Consider the following 17,223-nt stretch of genomic DNA (forward strand, 5'->3'; position numbering starts at 1 on the left):
CTCGGGACGTTGAATTCTTCATGTGAGGAAGCCATCCAGCTGGCTTACGGAAGGTCGGTGGTTCTACCCAGGTGCCCGCTCGTGACGAAATAATGCACGGAGGGGCACCTGTGGTCTTCCTCCACCATTAAAGCTGGAAAGTCGCCATATGACCTATCATGTGTCGGTGCGACGTTAAATCCAACAACATTTTACATATTTAGGTATCGCAAATTAGTAAAACATTCCTTTTAAGATCCAAACCTTATCAGTCCCAATTTAACCACAAGTTATTTACATCCTGAGTTATTAAAAATACAAGTTTTGCATATTTGAATATTCTCATTGTAATTTATGAGACATTTACCTTATCAGCCACAATTACCCAACACAATAGAAACTAGAACCTCGGTCACAGCAGCAATGGCATTACACGTCTGTTGTAATTTGACTTCCATGTGTCAATGCCATACCAATGTTTTGTAAAATAATACAATGGAAAGAATTAAATGAAGAAAGTACATTTTGACTGGTCATGAATACATTCACAGCAAATTAATATATGTAAAATAATACAATGAGAAGAATTAAATGAAGAAAGTACATTTCGACTGGTCTTGAATACATTCACAGCAAATTAAAACATGTAAAATAATACAATGGAAAGAATTAAATGAAGAATGTACATTTTGACTGGTCTTAATTCATTCACAGCAAATTGATATATATAAAATAATACAATGGAAAGAATTAAATGAAGAAAGTATATTTTGATTTGTCTTGAATACAATCACAGCATCATATTTAGATGTAGAATTGCATGAACATTCTCTCCGACACTGTAAGTGGTATTGCAGTAAACATGACAATAGGACATGCCTTTTTAGTTTAATCAAACTAAATTTTGTCATTTTAACAATGTAGAATATATCCATGCTTACATGAATAAAGTAACAAAATACTCTTCAGTGAACTCCTTAAAATTGTCAACAAATAACTGTTTATATTTAGACAATTGTGTAAATTGCCCATATGATAAGTTTAAGTTTTGTCTGTTTGCTTTCAAATTAATGTAAATAAATATAAATAAAATCTAGAAAGTAGATCCCTCGGAAGCACCGAGAACAAGGCAAACAGTAAAAATTGCAGACTCGGTTTGATTGAGTCTGTTCATGAGCAGTAATGGAAAATGCAACACTGCCCACGCCCCCATAGCAAACATATCGGCCTGTTGATTCGTGCACATCGTTGCTTTCAAATCCTGACATTACATGAGTGTATTAATTAAGATAGTTGATAAGAGAACAATAAAATTAGCTTTGTGTAGTATTTTGCAGGTTAGGCAATATCGATTTGCCAATTTCGATTACTCTTCCGCTTGTTAAAATTTATACACAAGGTAAACGACGCCGGCCGCATCTCGTGGGCCACGTCTTCCTGTACATAATGTCTCGTTTCCCAATCTGTGGTCGTGTTTGACGTATGCAAAATGATGAATTAGTCGCTGTTCTAGAGCTAGGGTATAATCCTGTTGGTTTGATAACTCGCAGTCGTCATCGTCATCGCTATCGCTATCGCTCACAATTTCCGAATCAGAATCATTGGAAGCCTCATATCTAATCATTTCTTTGACTGTTTGACATGTGATCCCACATAGTACAAGCATTCCGTTGAACCCCGCATTTTTATACTTTGTATTCCATCTTGATATCACACCTTCGTCATTCCAAGTGCTTACATTGGAATCCTGATATGTTTCATTTTCCTCTTGCACTTGCGGTGCATATGTTTTGCCAATGACGAACTTTGAAACTATGTAATCCGTTTTATCCTCAAATTCATTTAAAATTTCATTCACGGTTTCAACTAACGTTTTCGTTGCTTCGCGAATAGACATCTGTGAAATATCTGCTAAATACAAGGCATATCCTCTCTCGCCTTTCAGTAGCTCGTGAAACGTCTTAAGGACCATTTCTCTGAAGCATATGCCACAGATTCTGAATAAAAAAGACAATAGATTGAAATCCGTACATTTGCTTATATTTAAGTTATTGTAATGAAGCTCTTTGAATGTAAAATTTAGAAATTTTTGAGTCATTCGGGACTATTTTAGAAAGTAGCATATGGTTGGAATCAGGCATAAATTATGCAAGCTACTATTGTTGAATAGATTAACTTACATTTGAAGAAATGAATACGATTATTTGTGGCTGGATGTTTTCTTTGAATAGTTCTGTTTTATGAAAGTATGTTAGCTCACCAGAGCACAAAGTTCTCAGGGTCACCTTTTGTGATCAGTCTGTCCGGCGTACGTCCGTCCGACCGTCATCCGTCTTTACTTTCCTTTAAACAACATCTCCTCCGAAATAACCAGGCCAACTGCAAAATAATGTTTCTGAGATGGTATTCTTTAAGAATTGTTCATAGAATTTAATTCCATACAGATCGCTGGTGGCCAGGGCAACCAAAAGGAAAAAAATCCTTCTTGTCCAAAATCACAGGTCCTAAAGCTTTGATTTTTGGTATCTAGCATCATCTAGTGGTCCTCTACCAAGGTTGTTCAAATTATCCCCTAGAGTCAGATATGTCCCCGCTCTTGGAGTCACGTGGTTTATATAGACTTACATAAGGAAAACATTGAAAATCTTCTTTTCCAACACTAAAAGACCAAGGACAATGATATTTGTTATGTAGCACCATTTAGTGATCATCTACTAAGATAATTCAAATTACTAGTATTTACCTGGGATCAAATATGGCTCCACCCTATGGGTCACATTGTTTATATAGCCTTCCTTATACAGGGGAAAAACTTTAAACATCTTCTTGTATAAAACCACATGGCCTAGGGCCTTGATATTTGGCATGCAGCATCATCTAGTGGTCCTCTACCAAAATTTTTCAAATTATTCCCCTTGGATGAAATATGGCCCCACCCTGGGGGTCACATGGTTTGCGGAAACTTAGAAAATCCTCTTGTCCAAACCACATGGCCTAGGGCTTTGATACTTTGTATGTAGCATCAACTAATGGTCCTCTACCAAGATTATTCAAATTTCCCCCTCCCAGAGCCAAATATAGCCCCACTCTTGGGTCACCCCATGAAAAGTCAAGGTCACAGGTGCCTGAACAAAAAGCCATTTCCGATCAATAACTTGAGAAAAACTTGACCAAGAATCTTGAAGCTTCATAGAATTATTGGATACGCAGAGTAGATGACTCATTTTGATTTGAGGTCACTATGTTAAAGGTCATGGTCATAGGGAATCCATGTCCATTGAGTAACTTGAGAATCATTTGACCTGAAAAATTCAACTCCATAGGGTTGCAAGGGTTATGGAGTAGACGGCCCCTATTGTTTTGTTTTTTTGTCACTCCATCAAATGTCAAGGTCACATGGGCCTGAACATGAAAAAAACATTTCCGATCAATAACTTAATAACATTAACCCAGAATCTTAAAACTTCATAGAAGTATTGGACACGCAGAGTAGACGATGCCTTATGATTTTTGAGTCACTCTGTTAGAGGTCAAGATAACAGGGACCGGAACATGGAAAACCAATGCTGATTCAATAACTTTAGAACCACTTGAATCAGAATATTGAAACTTGATTTGATGATTGGACATGCAGAGTAGATCGTCTTATTATTTTAGGGGTAACCCCTTCAAAGGTCAAGGTCACAGGGAGCAGACCATGAAAATCGATTTACAATGAGTAACTTGAGAACCATCTGACCTAGAACCTTCAAACTTCATAGGATGATACTTACAAAGTAGTTGGTCCCTACTCTTTTTTCGGGTCACTCCATCAAAGGTTAAGGTCACAGGGGCCATCCGTCCGTCACACTTTATTTTCGATCAATATCCGGAGAAGCATTTGACTTAGAACTGTCAAAGTTCATAAGGTTATAAAACTCAGGGATGACCCCGAATATTTTTAGGGTTACTAGATCAAAAGTCAAGGTCACAGAGGCCTGGACATGGAAACAATTTCTGATCAATAACTTGAGAATCACTTGACCAAAATTGTTGAAACTTAGGAGGATTGGACATGAAGAGAAAATGTCCCCTATTAATTTCTTTTGTCACTTGTTTAAAGGTCAATGTCACAGAGACCAGAACATGGAAAACGGTTTCTGATAAATAACTTAAGAACAATTTGAGCCGGAACCTTCAACATTCGTAGGATGATAGGACTTACCGAGTAGATGACCCCTTTCGTGTTTTGATTAATTGAGCAAGGGTAAAGGTCACAGATGCGTGAACATGGAAACCACTTTCCAATCAATAAGTTGAGAATCATTTGACCCAGAACCTTCAAACTTCATAGTGTGATAGAACTGAGAGAGTAGATGACATCGACTATGTTAACATCATGGCCCTCTTGTTGTTTTGTTGGGATGGGGGATGGAATACAGGTCAAAACTGCAAAATTGTACATTGTCTGTTTAGAACATATAGTAATCGTAGGCCTGGCTGTTGATTGTTAAACGTCTTCAAACATTGCTCTGTTTAATATCAATAATTGCAGTTTACTTCTATTTGATGATGAAAATCTGGATCGTCCTCCGGTATCACTATCCCGCCAGTTCTGCTGTTGCATATGCAAATAGCTGAGATCATATGATATATACATTTATTACATGGCGGACATTAGAAAATCATACTTGTCTCAGTTACAACGAAGGCGTCCCTTAGATCAGTATTTTTTCAACAACTTGAAAAATACTGTTTTCGTTGATTTTTCGTCTAACCTGTCCATGTTTCTTTAGTGCTGATGTATCATGTGACCAGTCACGTACCGTATTGACATCCTAATGTACTACATTTAGAACGGATGACTTTTATTTTTGCCGTAATTCGTCTTTGCAGTACGGAAAAGCATTAGTGCCAGATGTATGTTATTTATTATTAACTCGAAATTTTGAGTTACTGACTCGAAAATATCTTGAAATTTCGAGTTACATATCTCGAAATTTCGAGTTACTAAGTCGAAAATTCGAGTTATTATGCCGAAATATCGAGTTACGTATCTCGGAATTTCGAGTTACTAACTACAATAGTTTACGTTGATGTATACATGTAGGCCCTGGCCAAGATTCGGTACCTTATGTCTCCATCAGGTAGCTCTACAGTGTCATGTAATTAAGATTACTGGGCAGCATTGGTCATCAAATATCACTATTTAAACTATGTTTAAGTCTGGAAGGGTTTCGACCTAGTTTGAGACAATATGGCCAAGAAATGAAGTCGAAATATGATGTTATTAACTCAGTACTCGAAATTTCAACTTAGTATCTCGAAATTTCAAATTAAGCTATTCGAAATTTTGAGTTACTAAGTCCAAATTGCGAGTTTATATCTCGAAATTTCGAGTTAAATATCTCGAAATTTTGAGTTAGTAACCCGAAAATTCGAGTTAGTATCTCGAAATTTTGAGTTAATAAATGAAACGCACATGGCACTAATGCTCTTCCGTATTGCATTTAGAACGTTTTTGTATTTTTTTCCTCTCACAGAAAGTGCTGGAAAGATAAAAAAATAACTTACTGGATCTATAAATCTTGAAAAAAAAAAACAACAACAAAAACCCCAGTATTTGCCACAAGCACTTGATGAGAATATGCAGAAGTATTTAATTTTTTATCAACGTGTATATACATGAACTGACTAAAATCGATAAGAAATCACGCGCTTTTTTTATTAAATTTAGCGCTTCTGGATCAAACGTGTTTACACGCACCACGTTCCCAAATGTCAAATATATACTGAATGATTTAGGACATTTCCTTATGTTATACTGCCGTGTCGTCCTGGGGCCTATTTCACGAAACTTTTTCGTACGAAGTTTGCACGATGATTTCGTTCGCAAAACATACGAAAATTTCAAGAAGTTCGTACGTAAGTTTCACAAAAACAAAAACCTTCGTACGAATATGGTAAAAAGAATGTAACATTTAACATAAAAATGTCGAATGTCAATTTAGCGGTTCCGTTATTTGCAGTAATGTTCGCTGTGAGAAAAGTAAATTGCCATATACAGTATGAATGGTTATAATATAAAAAAGAGAAAATAATCATATTATTTAAGTAATTATTTTGTGCGCATAATTTGCAATTACGAGCTGATATGGAATTTTCTTTATAGAGCAAAATAGCACTTTGTTTAATTAAACAAAATAAGAAAAATACATAATATTGGCATAAACCTGCAGCTGGCACACCTGAAAATTTGCAAGTGATATTTTTCCAGTAAAATCCAAATGAAAGATTGCTAACAATACCTCTGACATCAACATTTGGTGAAAGAAATGTCATTTATAGCAGAACGTAAAAGGGCATTACTTCGGATGTATTTAGAGTTGTGCATATTGGTCCAGATGTATTTTACGGACATGCACAATGTAACAATCTAACCTTATACATTTACTCTAGTGACGCCCTAGGCATTTTTAGTAATTGGCCGATTTCTAATACATACTTTGCCGTGTATATTATATCTTATATTATTATTTACGAAATATAGGTGCTACTACTCTCGCACGGTATTTGTAACAATAACTTGTTAAATGTTATTATTGAGAAACGGGGAATCAGGCAGTGAAACCATTATCCGTGACAAAATAGTTGTACTGTTTTTGAATCGTATTGAAAACCCTATTTACCGTGAAGTAAACACTGAATTACCTATAAAGACTTTTCCGATAATGTTATCGTTCTCTATTTATACTATGAACTGTCGCTTTAACACTAGCAAATCTTGAATAAGTTAAAAATATACTCACATTTTTTTTGTTAATTCCACTCGTACAAGTGTCTTAACTGTGGTAATCCATTTGTTATTTGTTTACCTAAATCTACGAATAATTTACGTCATATAACTGATCAAATATCGTACATTTTAAACTATAGATATCAGATAATCAATATTAAGCAAGGAAGTCTTACACTATCACGATGGCAAGGATCAAAGCATACTTTTGGGCAAGTTCTTTTTATACTAAAATGACAGTCATGAAACACAGATGTAGGAAAAAGTGATATTCTATAAGGATACGCAAATAATCCCTAAAATTGTCGTATTTATATGGAACAAAGAAGGATTTGTATTAGTGACCTTTAGCCTACACATTCTCTCAATGCGTGTCACATAACCGTGACAGTCAATAAGAAGCAGACAACCAATATAACATGCAGATTGTTACTTTTCTTTAATATGCCTTTTTAACAGTAACTCCAACCAAACGATATACTTGAATGAAGTTTCAATATCAAAGTGAAAAGCGGAACAAGTCGAAAATGTATATTATTTAATACGGTATTGTCAAATAAATGTATTCATGCACATAAAAATGAAAATAGATACCAATTTGGGGTTGACTAACGTTGTCCTTGCCTGAAGATTTTAATTTTATAAAGAACCGTAGACAAAGGTCTACATTAATTTAAAAGTTGAAGCTATAGTACATGGCAATCAGAACCTTTCAATTTATCTCTATAACAGAACCTTAAAATATAACATAAACTGACAAACACACGCCTACTAACATTTCTTAATTTCAGCCTCTATAGCGGTGGTAAAATTTGTGTAATACGTTGTCACTGACTTTAAAAACAAGATAGATCTAATCTTTTGATATAGTGACTTATGTTTGCGTATATTATAATAACAAACATTTATATACAAATGTAATGAATTAGAGGGCACCTAGTCACCCGGCCTTTAAATTGTAAACTATTAATGTATTTGATCAACAAGTATATTACATTTCGATACCTGTTGACCCCACGGTTGGTATCATTTGAACGAGTTGTGTCTGCTGAACAAAAATTAGTAAAAAGGATGATCACAATTCATAACAGTCATGTTTTTTGACTTCGAAATGATAAATCATACACAGTAATAGCTGGATTTCTGTTGAAGCATCATTGAAAAATATAAGGCAAAATAATAAAAATTCTATAGATATTTTTACCACGGTCATGTAATTTATATTTTCTTTTTAGGTAGACATGATATCTAATTTGTATCAGCTTGCCAATCATCAATATTTGATATTTATTTATATAGAAGTTGCGTATTTGTGGATCGGATACCTTAACGTAAATATACACAAATGGACATATCATTATAAGGATCTTACATGTCTGCCTGTGAAAGACAGGTTTTTTTCATACCTGAGGGAAAACATGAAATTGAAAACCTTACTAAGGCAGACATGTTATTTCATTTTGCATGCCAACTATTCAAACCATTTCTCATTTACCAGTAATTTACTAATATTTTAACATTACTAGATTCTGGCATTACAAAAAGTGGCATATGTCTCCAAAGGTACTATATTATGAAATATGTACAAGCTTACATATTCAGGATGACAGTTTAATATCAATATTATCTACTCTGAGATTAACTCCTTTTTCTTTACGATATCACAAGAAGTCACAAATTTTAAAGTTAAAAATAGACACGTGTATTTTGATAACATTTCGTGCTTTTATTTTCTATTAAAAGGACATATTTACCGCTGTAAAAACTGGATCAAAAACTAATACATTTAATCTTCATATCAGTTCAGTTTGAAATAATAGAGTTGAAAAGAGAATTATACTGCTCACGAAAATGTACTTAACGTTCCAAAGTATTTACGCCCTAACACCGTAAGATACCTATATGTAAATATATTCATACCAATAACATAATGTTTTGTGTGCTTATTTATTCACATGTAAATGCAGAATACTTGTATCTTACAACATACTAGTTTTGTCTCCGCAAATTTAACCTTTCACCTGCACGTACATTATGAACAAAAGAGTTTTCACTGGTTTTGTGTTAAAGTAAGCATGTTAAAAAGAAATTAGGTGTATTATTTTCATGAACTATGTAAACTATGTATTGGATTACAGTTACGGGTATTAAAGGAATCCAGTTTCGGTTCTTCAATAAAGCTTAATTTAACAAGTTCCACCAGCAGTGCTGTATGTAAAGAGAATCTTGCTATTTTCATCAATAAAAGAATATGTTCAATGTAAAGAAAGTTGACAAATCACTAATTGCAAAGTAAAGAATGGGAGGACATCTTATGAAATAAATTCTATAACGTAACTAATGAACAAACAAAGTATCAAATTTGTAGGCACAGTTACTATAGCAACACCACTTGGGACTGCCTTATTCATCATAATCGTCTCATAAACTGAATAAGAAGTATTTTCTGCTTTCCATTCTTCAACCGCTATTACAAGATCTTTTCCACATTCTACAATCTAAGTTGTCCAGGAACCTGTTAAAATAATGTAGTAATACATTATAAGTTTTATCAAAATTCAAGAACGTGGTCATATTGTTGAGTACTCCGTAATTACTATAATATGTTACATATAGAATATTTAAAATGAACTGTTTAATGGCGACATTGCACCTTTAAGAGAATGTTATCACTAGTGTGTCTGAAAAATATTTTTTCCCTGTATTTGATCAAGCATAAAACTGAAATATAGACTTACGTGGATCAATGGCTATCTCATTCTGTGGCTTATGGCTCATTATTAACCTGACCCACAGGTTGTAGCCTCGCCGGAAGAACATAGCTTCTATCATTTTACCAATCGTTCCGTATCACAGTTTACCTTCTTGAGTTTGCTTACTAGCCTTGAGATAACGAGTAAAGTCAGAAATACTTTTGAACATCTTTCCTCAGTTTTCGTTGAGTTTTGAACGAATGTTAAAATGGTTTCATTTTTTCTTTCGAAAAATACAATCTTTCGTTTTGCAGATTTTGTATTAAAGACAATATAATCATTGTGCTTCAAATACTTGATGTCACAGTCAGTGTTTCTGTCCACATATACGATGCTATTTAGTTTGTCTGAATATCTACGTGCGTGTTTTCTCCAAAGATCAGTGGCACTCTCACCACCTTAAGCGTTTGATGTAAGATTCATGTTATAGTCTTCAAATTGCTGCAGACTTTTAGGCTATAGCCGACCTGTTCAGCGAACATGTCTACAAGAGGCTTCGATAGGACACAGGTATTGTCACTATCAGTAAACAGGAAATTTCTTGTTTATCAGCTTGGTGTTCCTTGAAGCCATCTTTAAATCTTTTTATGTTTCCATCTCTAGCGTTCTTTGTTTTTGACTCAATGATATTTTGTATGTCAACCAGTAAAACACTAGCGTATTTGCTTCTTTCGAATAAGCGGACACACTATTTATATACAAACGCTAAAAGTAGGTAAATTTTAATTTTAGTTAAAGGCCTAAATCCACTACTGTATCAGTGCACCCCCCACAACCTTCCCGCAAATAATCCAACAATAAACAAATCCAGCCTTATCTGCTTATCAGCAATTATGTAACAGTGTCTAATTATAGGGCAATTAGCCCGTGCAGGTGCCCCACTAGGCCATGAAGGTGTGTAAATAAATTAATTTTCCTTCTCTGAGTGAAAAATGATAATAATAATAGTAAGAATAATTATAATGATTACGATTGTTATTAAAAAAGGATACTAATTATGATAATAACAAACAACAGGTTTAGTTTCTTTGTATTCACAAACAGTATCTGCCAATATCATAATTATAAAAAAGTTCATACTGTTGAAAGTGATCATACCATTATGTATATACAATACTTACAAAAGGAATGGGAAAATGTTTTTATCAGATACATGCATTGAAATATAATTTGGCAGGATAAAATCGTATTATTGTGTTTTTGTCTATACTGAGTTTCAAATAGCGCTTTCAAACTTGATAAAATATTTTACTTAAAACATGTTTAAAAGCGCAATGTCACCAGTCATTACTGTCTTAACTAATTTACACACACGGAGATAATTTTTAGCTGTACAGAATAATTCCCTAATGGAACTATTAGTATTCCGCAAGACGTATTACCATTTCCGTTCCTGGCGTGTATAGAGACAGGAGCGTGACGACATACCATTTTGCGCCATACATACGCAAATAAACAGTTATGTCATATCGTATCTAAATTTTACCATCAAAGATATTAAAAGATATATTAAAATTGAAATACGTAATGAAAACAGTAAATAGAATATAATATGAGAGACTGTCACATTTTTCTAAAAAATCAAATTTGAATTTGTGCTTGTCCCATATAGAACTTGAAATAAAAACTTGCTAAATTCTTTCTTAAACATTATGATTTTTTTAATAAATTGATAAATAAGTTTATTATATTTGAATAAGGCAGTCTAAAAGACAGCTATATCCACCGCCGCTATTATGGAAAGTTAAAGAGTTGATGGTATTGGGTGGAAGCATTGCCGTTGTTAAGTATATTGTATAGTCCATGTATGACGACATCAATGAATTTCAAAATCAAAGGGGTTTAGGAGAAACAGAGGGGACACAAAATGGAAGGCTTAAACCTTTGACCTTGAGTAGTCACCTTGACAATGAGCCAACATGGTTGACTTATATGTTTTGCACATTGTCTTGATGAGTTAATCATTTTTCCTAAGTTTCATGAAAATCACAAAATAGAATGCTCAAACCTTTGACCCTTTGACCTTAAGCTTGAGCCGACATGGCTGACTTATAAGTTGTGTACTTTGTCTTGATGAGGTGATTATTTGCCCAAAGTTTCGTGAAAATCCTTCAAGACGTTTAGGAGATACAGAACGGACACAAATTTTCCGATTATCACACCTTCTTAACCTTAAGTAGACAGTGAAGTATGTCAATATTAGTTTGGCTTCCTCGCATGAAGAATTCAACGCCCAAAGTGAGGCTCGATTCCACAACGTTGAGAGGCAAGTGATTTGAAGTCAGCGACCTTAATCACTCGGCCACGGAGGCCCATCATTCCAAGTGAAAGAAACTTACTCCTAGCACGTATAATTATAACAATATCACAAAACGTTGAAAATACTGAATGCGTTGTATCACTGTGAAAATTAATAAATATTTTTCTAGTTAAATTTTGCTTATAATGTTATTTTATTGTAGATTATGTAAAACAGTACAATGTTCAAGTTACGGGTACAAATCTCAAACCAACCGCATCTGATTTGATTGTTTCTGAGCATAAAATTATCGTGACTCTGTTCTTTAATAGGCAAAACACAAAATTAAAGTAGTAATGTTTGAAGAAATATAATGTGTGTCGATTAATAATCAAAACTGATCTCCCATAAAGAGGTTTCCCAAATATATTTCATGTTCTGCGTATTAAGATATAAATGAGCTGGCCGTTATTCAATTTTTCGTCAGTTTTATCAAGTTTCTTTTCAAGACTCGATTCTGCAGGTAGTTATTGGTATTCCATTTAAACTGTACAATGGTTTATATAATGTCCTTACAATTACATTTTGTGTCTAAAATAGTTTTTTATCGATCACGGTTTCAAATATCATTACCAACGTCAAAACACAATGGTTGTGACTACAGTCGGTCGCAGTCAATAATTCATTGATATCAGGAGTAAAGTTCAAACAATCCTCTACTTTTATATTCATAAAAAATCAATTGTAGATACTTCAGCTTTGCCAATCGAACTATTGTCTGTCTTATGAAAAAAAAAATTAAAAAGAAAAACATAAGAAGTAAATGGAAAGAAACAGATGTTTGCGTATTCTTAATGTATATATACATTTATTTACATTATCTATATATTTTGTATGGAAAGAAAAAAGCGATTATTTTCGTATAATTGACAAAACCTTTGATTGACAACATAATATTAAAATTTATGACTAGACAAAGTTATTTAAAGTAAAGTATAAAATAGAAGAAAAAAATAGAAAGACTGCAAAAATGGTGATCAAACAAACTTCATTTGTTTTAAACAAGTTTAAGAAAAAAGGAATATCATTTTGAAAACTAAAATAGCCAGTGTTTTTTTTATATATTATATTTTTGTACTTGTAACATGTGTAAAGTTTCTGTTCAACACGGGGCCTAAGGGCGTGGGCTGCAGATTGCATACCCACTACCGTCCATGAACATGCCCAATAAAACCGAGCCTGCAACATTTTCATTTATACCGTGTTAAGTGACCAGTGGTTATTTGGTTTTTATTCTATTTCTCTAACATTCTAAATCAATTGACATGAAAAGTTAGATATAATTATCAATTACATTACAATTTTATTGTATAAGTATGATAAGATAAAACTGAAGATTCTTACTTGGATCGGTGGCTATCTGATTCTGTGGCTTATCGTCCATTATCAACATGAACGACAGGGTGTAGCCACGCAAATAAAACATATCATCTATCGCTTTACTAATTGTTCCCGTATCACAGTTGTCCTCCTCAGTTTTTCTTTCTAGCCTCAAGATGTCAGGTTCAGTTGGAAAATATTTTGTACTGTTATTCTGAACTTCCGTTGCGTTTCATCATTTTCATATTTCTTTTCGAACAATACAAATTTTCTAGCTGTTGTTTTTGAGAAAATATTACCTCAATTCTCCAAATATTTGATCTCTCCGTCTGTGTCACTGCCGACATATACGACACTATTCAGTTTGTCTGAATATCTAAGCGCGTTTTTATTCTGAAGGTCAGTGGCATTCTCATCACCTGCGAGGTCGTCTTTGACAAGCTGAGGAAAGCGAGCGATACACACGTTTTTCTGCGATTCAAATTCTACAAAAAGGATCTCCACTTCATCTGTCCAATAAGACTTTGTATGGTTTGACAAACCGACAACGTTGAAACATTCATTCGTTAAATCTATTGCAAACGCGGTTGATACGAGATCCATGTAATATTTCATAAATTCTTTCAGACTTGTTAGATTACAGTCGACCATTTCAACGAACGCATCTTTGAGACTTGGCTTCGACAGGCCACTAACGGGTATCGTAGCTGTCAGTAAACGGGCAATGTGTTGTATTTCAGCTTAGTGTTCTTTGAAACCGTATTTAAATATTTTTATGTTTTCATCTCTAGCTTCCTTCGTTTTTGATTGAATGATATTTTCTATACCAATCAGTAAAGCATTTATGAATTTGCTTATTTCAAACAATCTATCAGAATGACCCTGCATATCAATTTTTGCTGAGATAGAACTTGTTAATGCAGCGATTTTTTCAGAGAAATCCTTTTTCAATTCTCCGTACTTACTGTCGTCTCTATGAGAATTTTCATCCTTGCAACTTTCAATGAATCCGTAAATGTCCAAACCAAATGAAAACACCGATGTCAGACCTTCGTATGGAACGCCTAAACTGCATTTGCGTGATAATTATTAGTTCGTCATGTGCCATTTCCAATATATTCTGTACAAATCATAATTTGTTGTGTAGATAAAGCAGTTTGTTATGTACATTTGCTAGTTTGTCCTGTACATACGTCAGTTTGTGGTGTACATTCACTAGTTTGTGCTGTACAATTAATAGTTGGTCATGTGCATTTGCCAATATATTCGGTACAAATCATAATTTGTTATGTAGATAAAGCAGTTTGATATGTATATTTACTAGTTTGTCCAGTACATATTTTAGTTTGTGCTGTGCATTCACTAGTTTGTGCTGTACAATTAATATTTCGTCATGTGCATTTTCCGGTATATTCGGTACAAATCATTGGGGGCCCCTGGAAAATTTTGAAATTCAGGGCTTCATTTCCTGTATTCTGGGGCATTTTAAGAGCATTTAAGAACACCTTTTCCACTGCAATTTTATATATAATATACCCCTAATTTTCACATTTTTGTGAGCTAACCAGTTAAATTTGAGAAAAAGTAATAAAATTAAGTTTTCTTAAAGGTAAAATTCTTAGTTTCTTTGAGATAATCAACATAAATCTGAATTATATCGGGGTCGTATGTAGCAGCAGCCACATACACTGTGAATGCGGTCCTAATGTTGCCATTTTTGAAAAAAAAAACATTATCTTTTCGTCTTCTCTTCTTCCCTTTTTTTTAGGATTTTCCAGAGGGGTCCAGACCACCGGACCCTTCCCCCACCCCACTCTGGATACGCGCATGGTGATCTACTTTTAGACACATTTGACCCAGAATTTAAATGACCTAGATGTCATATAGATAAACATTCTCACCAGATTTCATATAGAAATAATGGAGAAATTTTAGTTATTACACCCAAATTGACCCAATGTGAAAATGGGTAGTTGCAAGTAATCTGACCAGATTTCATAAAGATCAGCTCTGAAGTGTTTTTCTATAATTTGACAAGTGAGTTAGTTTTTGACCCAAAATGACAGTTTTAATTTCGTTCCAGATGTAATAAAGACAAACATTTTAACCAATTTCATTAAAACTGGGCTGAAAGTATGAGTTATATACTGATAACGATGACGAACAGTTGACGACGGGCGATGGACGCCAGATCATCCACCTATGCCAATAGCTCCACTGATGAAACAACGCCTATTCTAACACGATCCGGTTCATTTTCCTATTAAACAAAGAAGGCTGAAAACAGTCAATTATTATTCAACAATTCACTGTCTGGCTGCGCCCTCGTAAACTAATTCCTTCGCATCTGAACGCCGAACAATCATTTATTCAGTGACAAATCACTAAATGAGATATATTATTTCTTAAGTAATAAATGGCGACGTGTATCGCATAAAATACAGTACACCAGTCTTTCTGGGTCATTTTATTTCCAATTTTTGGCTTCCCAAATATCTTTATCTATTTATAAAGATGTAGTCATTTTGCTTTTGTCATACGTGGTGGGAAACCAGCTTGAAGTGTGGATGCAGGTTATATATTACTAAATATAGAAATTGGGTCACTCGTTTGTTAATAACATGGGGAAAGGGTACAAAGCCATATTCGACTCTGAGTAACTAAGTCAGTAATCTTGTTCTTTTGAAATTTTTGCCCAACTTGTTCAGTCGAATTGACTGCACGTGATGTTTTACCGATTACGCCCTCCGCACGAAATAAACCTTTAGCACCATAATCAGTGTATTTCTTTAGATCACGAAGATATTTTTTTATCGCGATGTTGAATTTACAGTGACGTTTTGACAAAGGAGATATTTTGTTTGCACTAAGAAAAAGCCCAGCAAGTTATTTTATACTCACCAAAATGAGATTCCCTTATTTTTGGGGTATATTTTCAGTTATTGATGAATCTCTATTGTTCTTATATACTCATACTCGATGATAGAGGATTTTGAAAACGTTTAGAACTATAGAAGGCCTGTTATATATGTAAACCCGAGGCATAAGTAGTGTAAAACACCACACAACAAAGACACGGGAAAAAACACGCGTGTACCAAACAACTGGCGACTTTTAGATACAGACCGAATGTTTGTCTCCATGAAATCTAGTGGGTTACACGAGGTCAAAAACTAAGTCACGAAGTAAAATCATCGATAAAAACATAAAAACATTGTTCAAAATTTAGTATTTTCTATTTATTCATTAGAAGTCTTTTCATAATATTTATTTCTATGAAATCTAGGTAAAAGTTTTAACTAGATGAAATGATGTTGAAAACTAGGTCTTTAGGTTAAATTGTAGAACAAGATGGTCATGATGGTCTTAGATCGCTTACTGAGTTTCACAGCTCAAACATGTTTCTTTGGGGTTGTGCAATAATGGTGACAATTAAATAATTTTAGCAGAAGGTCATAAGAACGGAATATTATGTGAAATCGATTCTTAAATGGAACAGTTTCAAAGAAGATAATTTTCAAAGTGTCCTCCAAGTACTTTAAAGCCCAGCAGATGTCGCCCAGTATTTTTTAGTAATCGGGACTGTTATCCTTGATAGAACTTTACCAAAGGAACATTAGGATATATTATATAAAATTTGACTGCAATTTTGGAATGTTAGTAGGCTGTTTGTAACTTAAGTGTATCAGCTATATATCCTGAGAATTTCATTATAAGTACTAGTTCCAGATTATTTGTTTAATTAAAAAATATATTTACATGTGAATAACAGTTTCAGTCCTATATATCTTATATATCAACTCCACTTTTCCTCTAAGAAATAAATCCCACTCTTCACATTACAGTATTTTTATCTTGTATAACAATGTATAAAAATTAGTCCACATTTCATATTACAATAATGATGCAGACCAAATTGGGTGATGATTCGTCAAGTGGTTAAAGAGCAGAAGTAGTTTAAATGTTGTTTTTCTTCTATTTTTAGCTATGGTGGCACTTAAGATCAGTCAAGCAGAACCATTTGAACTAATTTTGTGACCTTACTAAGAAACTACAAACCAAGTTTGGTGATGATACATCGGGTGTTTCATGAGAAG

General features: G+C 33.9%; 1 protein-coding gene across 5 annotated transcripts; it reads right to left on the bottom strand.

Moving 5' to 3' along the window:
- Positions 1-662: 662 nt before the first annotated feature.
- LOC128557039 (uncharacterized) lies at positions 663-15,578 on the bottom strand. Of its 5 annotated transcripts, XR_008370997.1 has the most exons (3): positions 9,493-12,241; positions 6,768-9,269; positions 663-1,976 (listed from the first exon to the last, which is right to left on the bottom strand). XR_008370997.1 is itself a non-coding variant. In XM_053543522.1 (2 exons), exon 2 carries the CDS (start codon positions 1,949-1,951, stop codon positions 1,361-1,363), a length of 591 nt encoding a protein of 196 aa, XP_053399497.1. In that variant the 5' UTR covers positions 1,952-1,976; positions 4,184-4,632; the 3' UTR covers positions 663-1,360. The 5 variants fall into 5 exon arrangements, 1 of the variants encoding a protein (XP_053399497.1); XR_008371000.1 differs by lacking the exons at positions 6,768-9,269; positions 9,493-12,241 and adding an exon at positions 13,151-15,578; XR_008370999.1 differs by lacking the exons at positions 6,768-9,269; positions 9,493-12,241 and adding an exon at positions 4,650-6,760.
- Between the last annotated feature and the right edge of the window lie 1,645 nt (positions 15,579-17,223).

This window comes from Mercenaria mercenaria, chromosome 5 (assembly GCF_021730395.1).
Source record: "Mercenaria mercenaria strain notata chromosome 5, MADL_Memer_1, whole genome shotgun sequence".
NCBI lineage: Eukaryota > Metazoa > Mollusca > Bivalvia > Venerida > Veneridae > Mercenaria > Mercenaria mercenaria.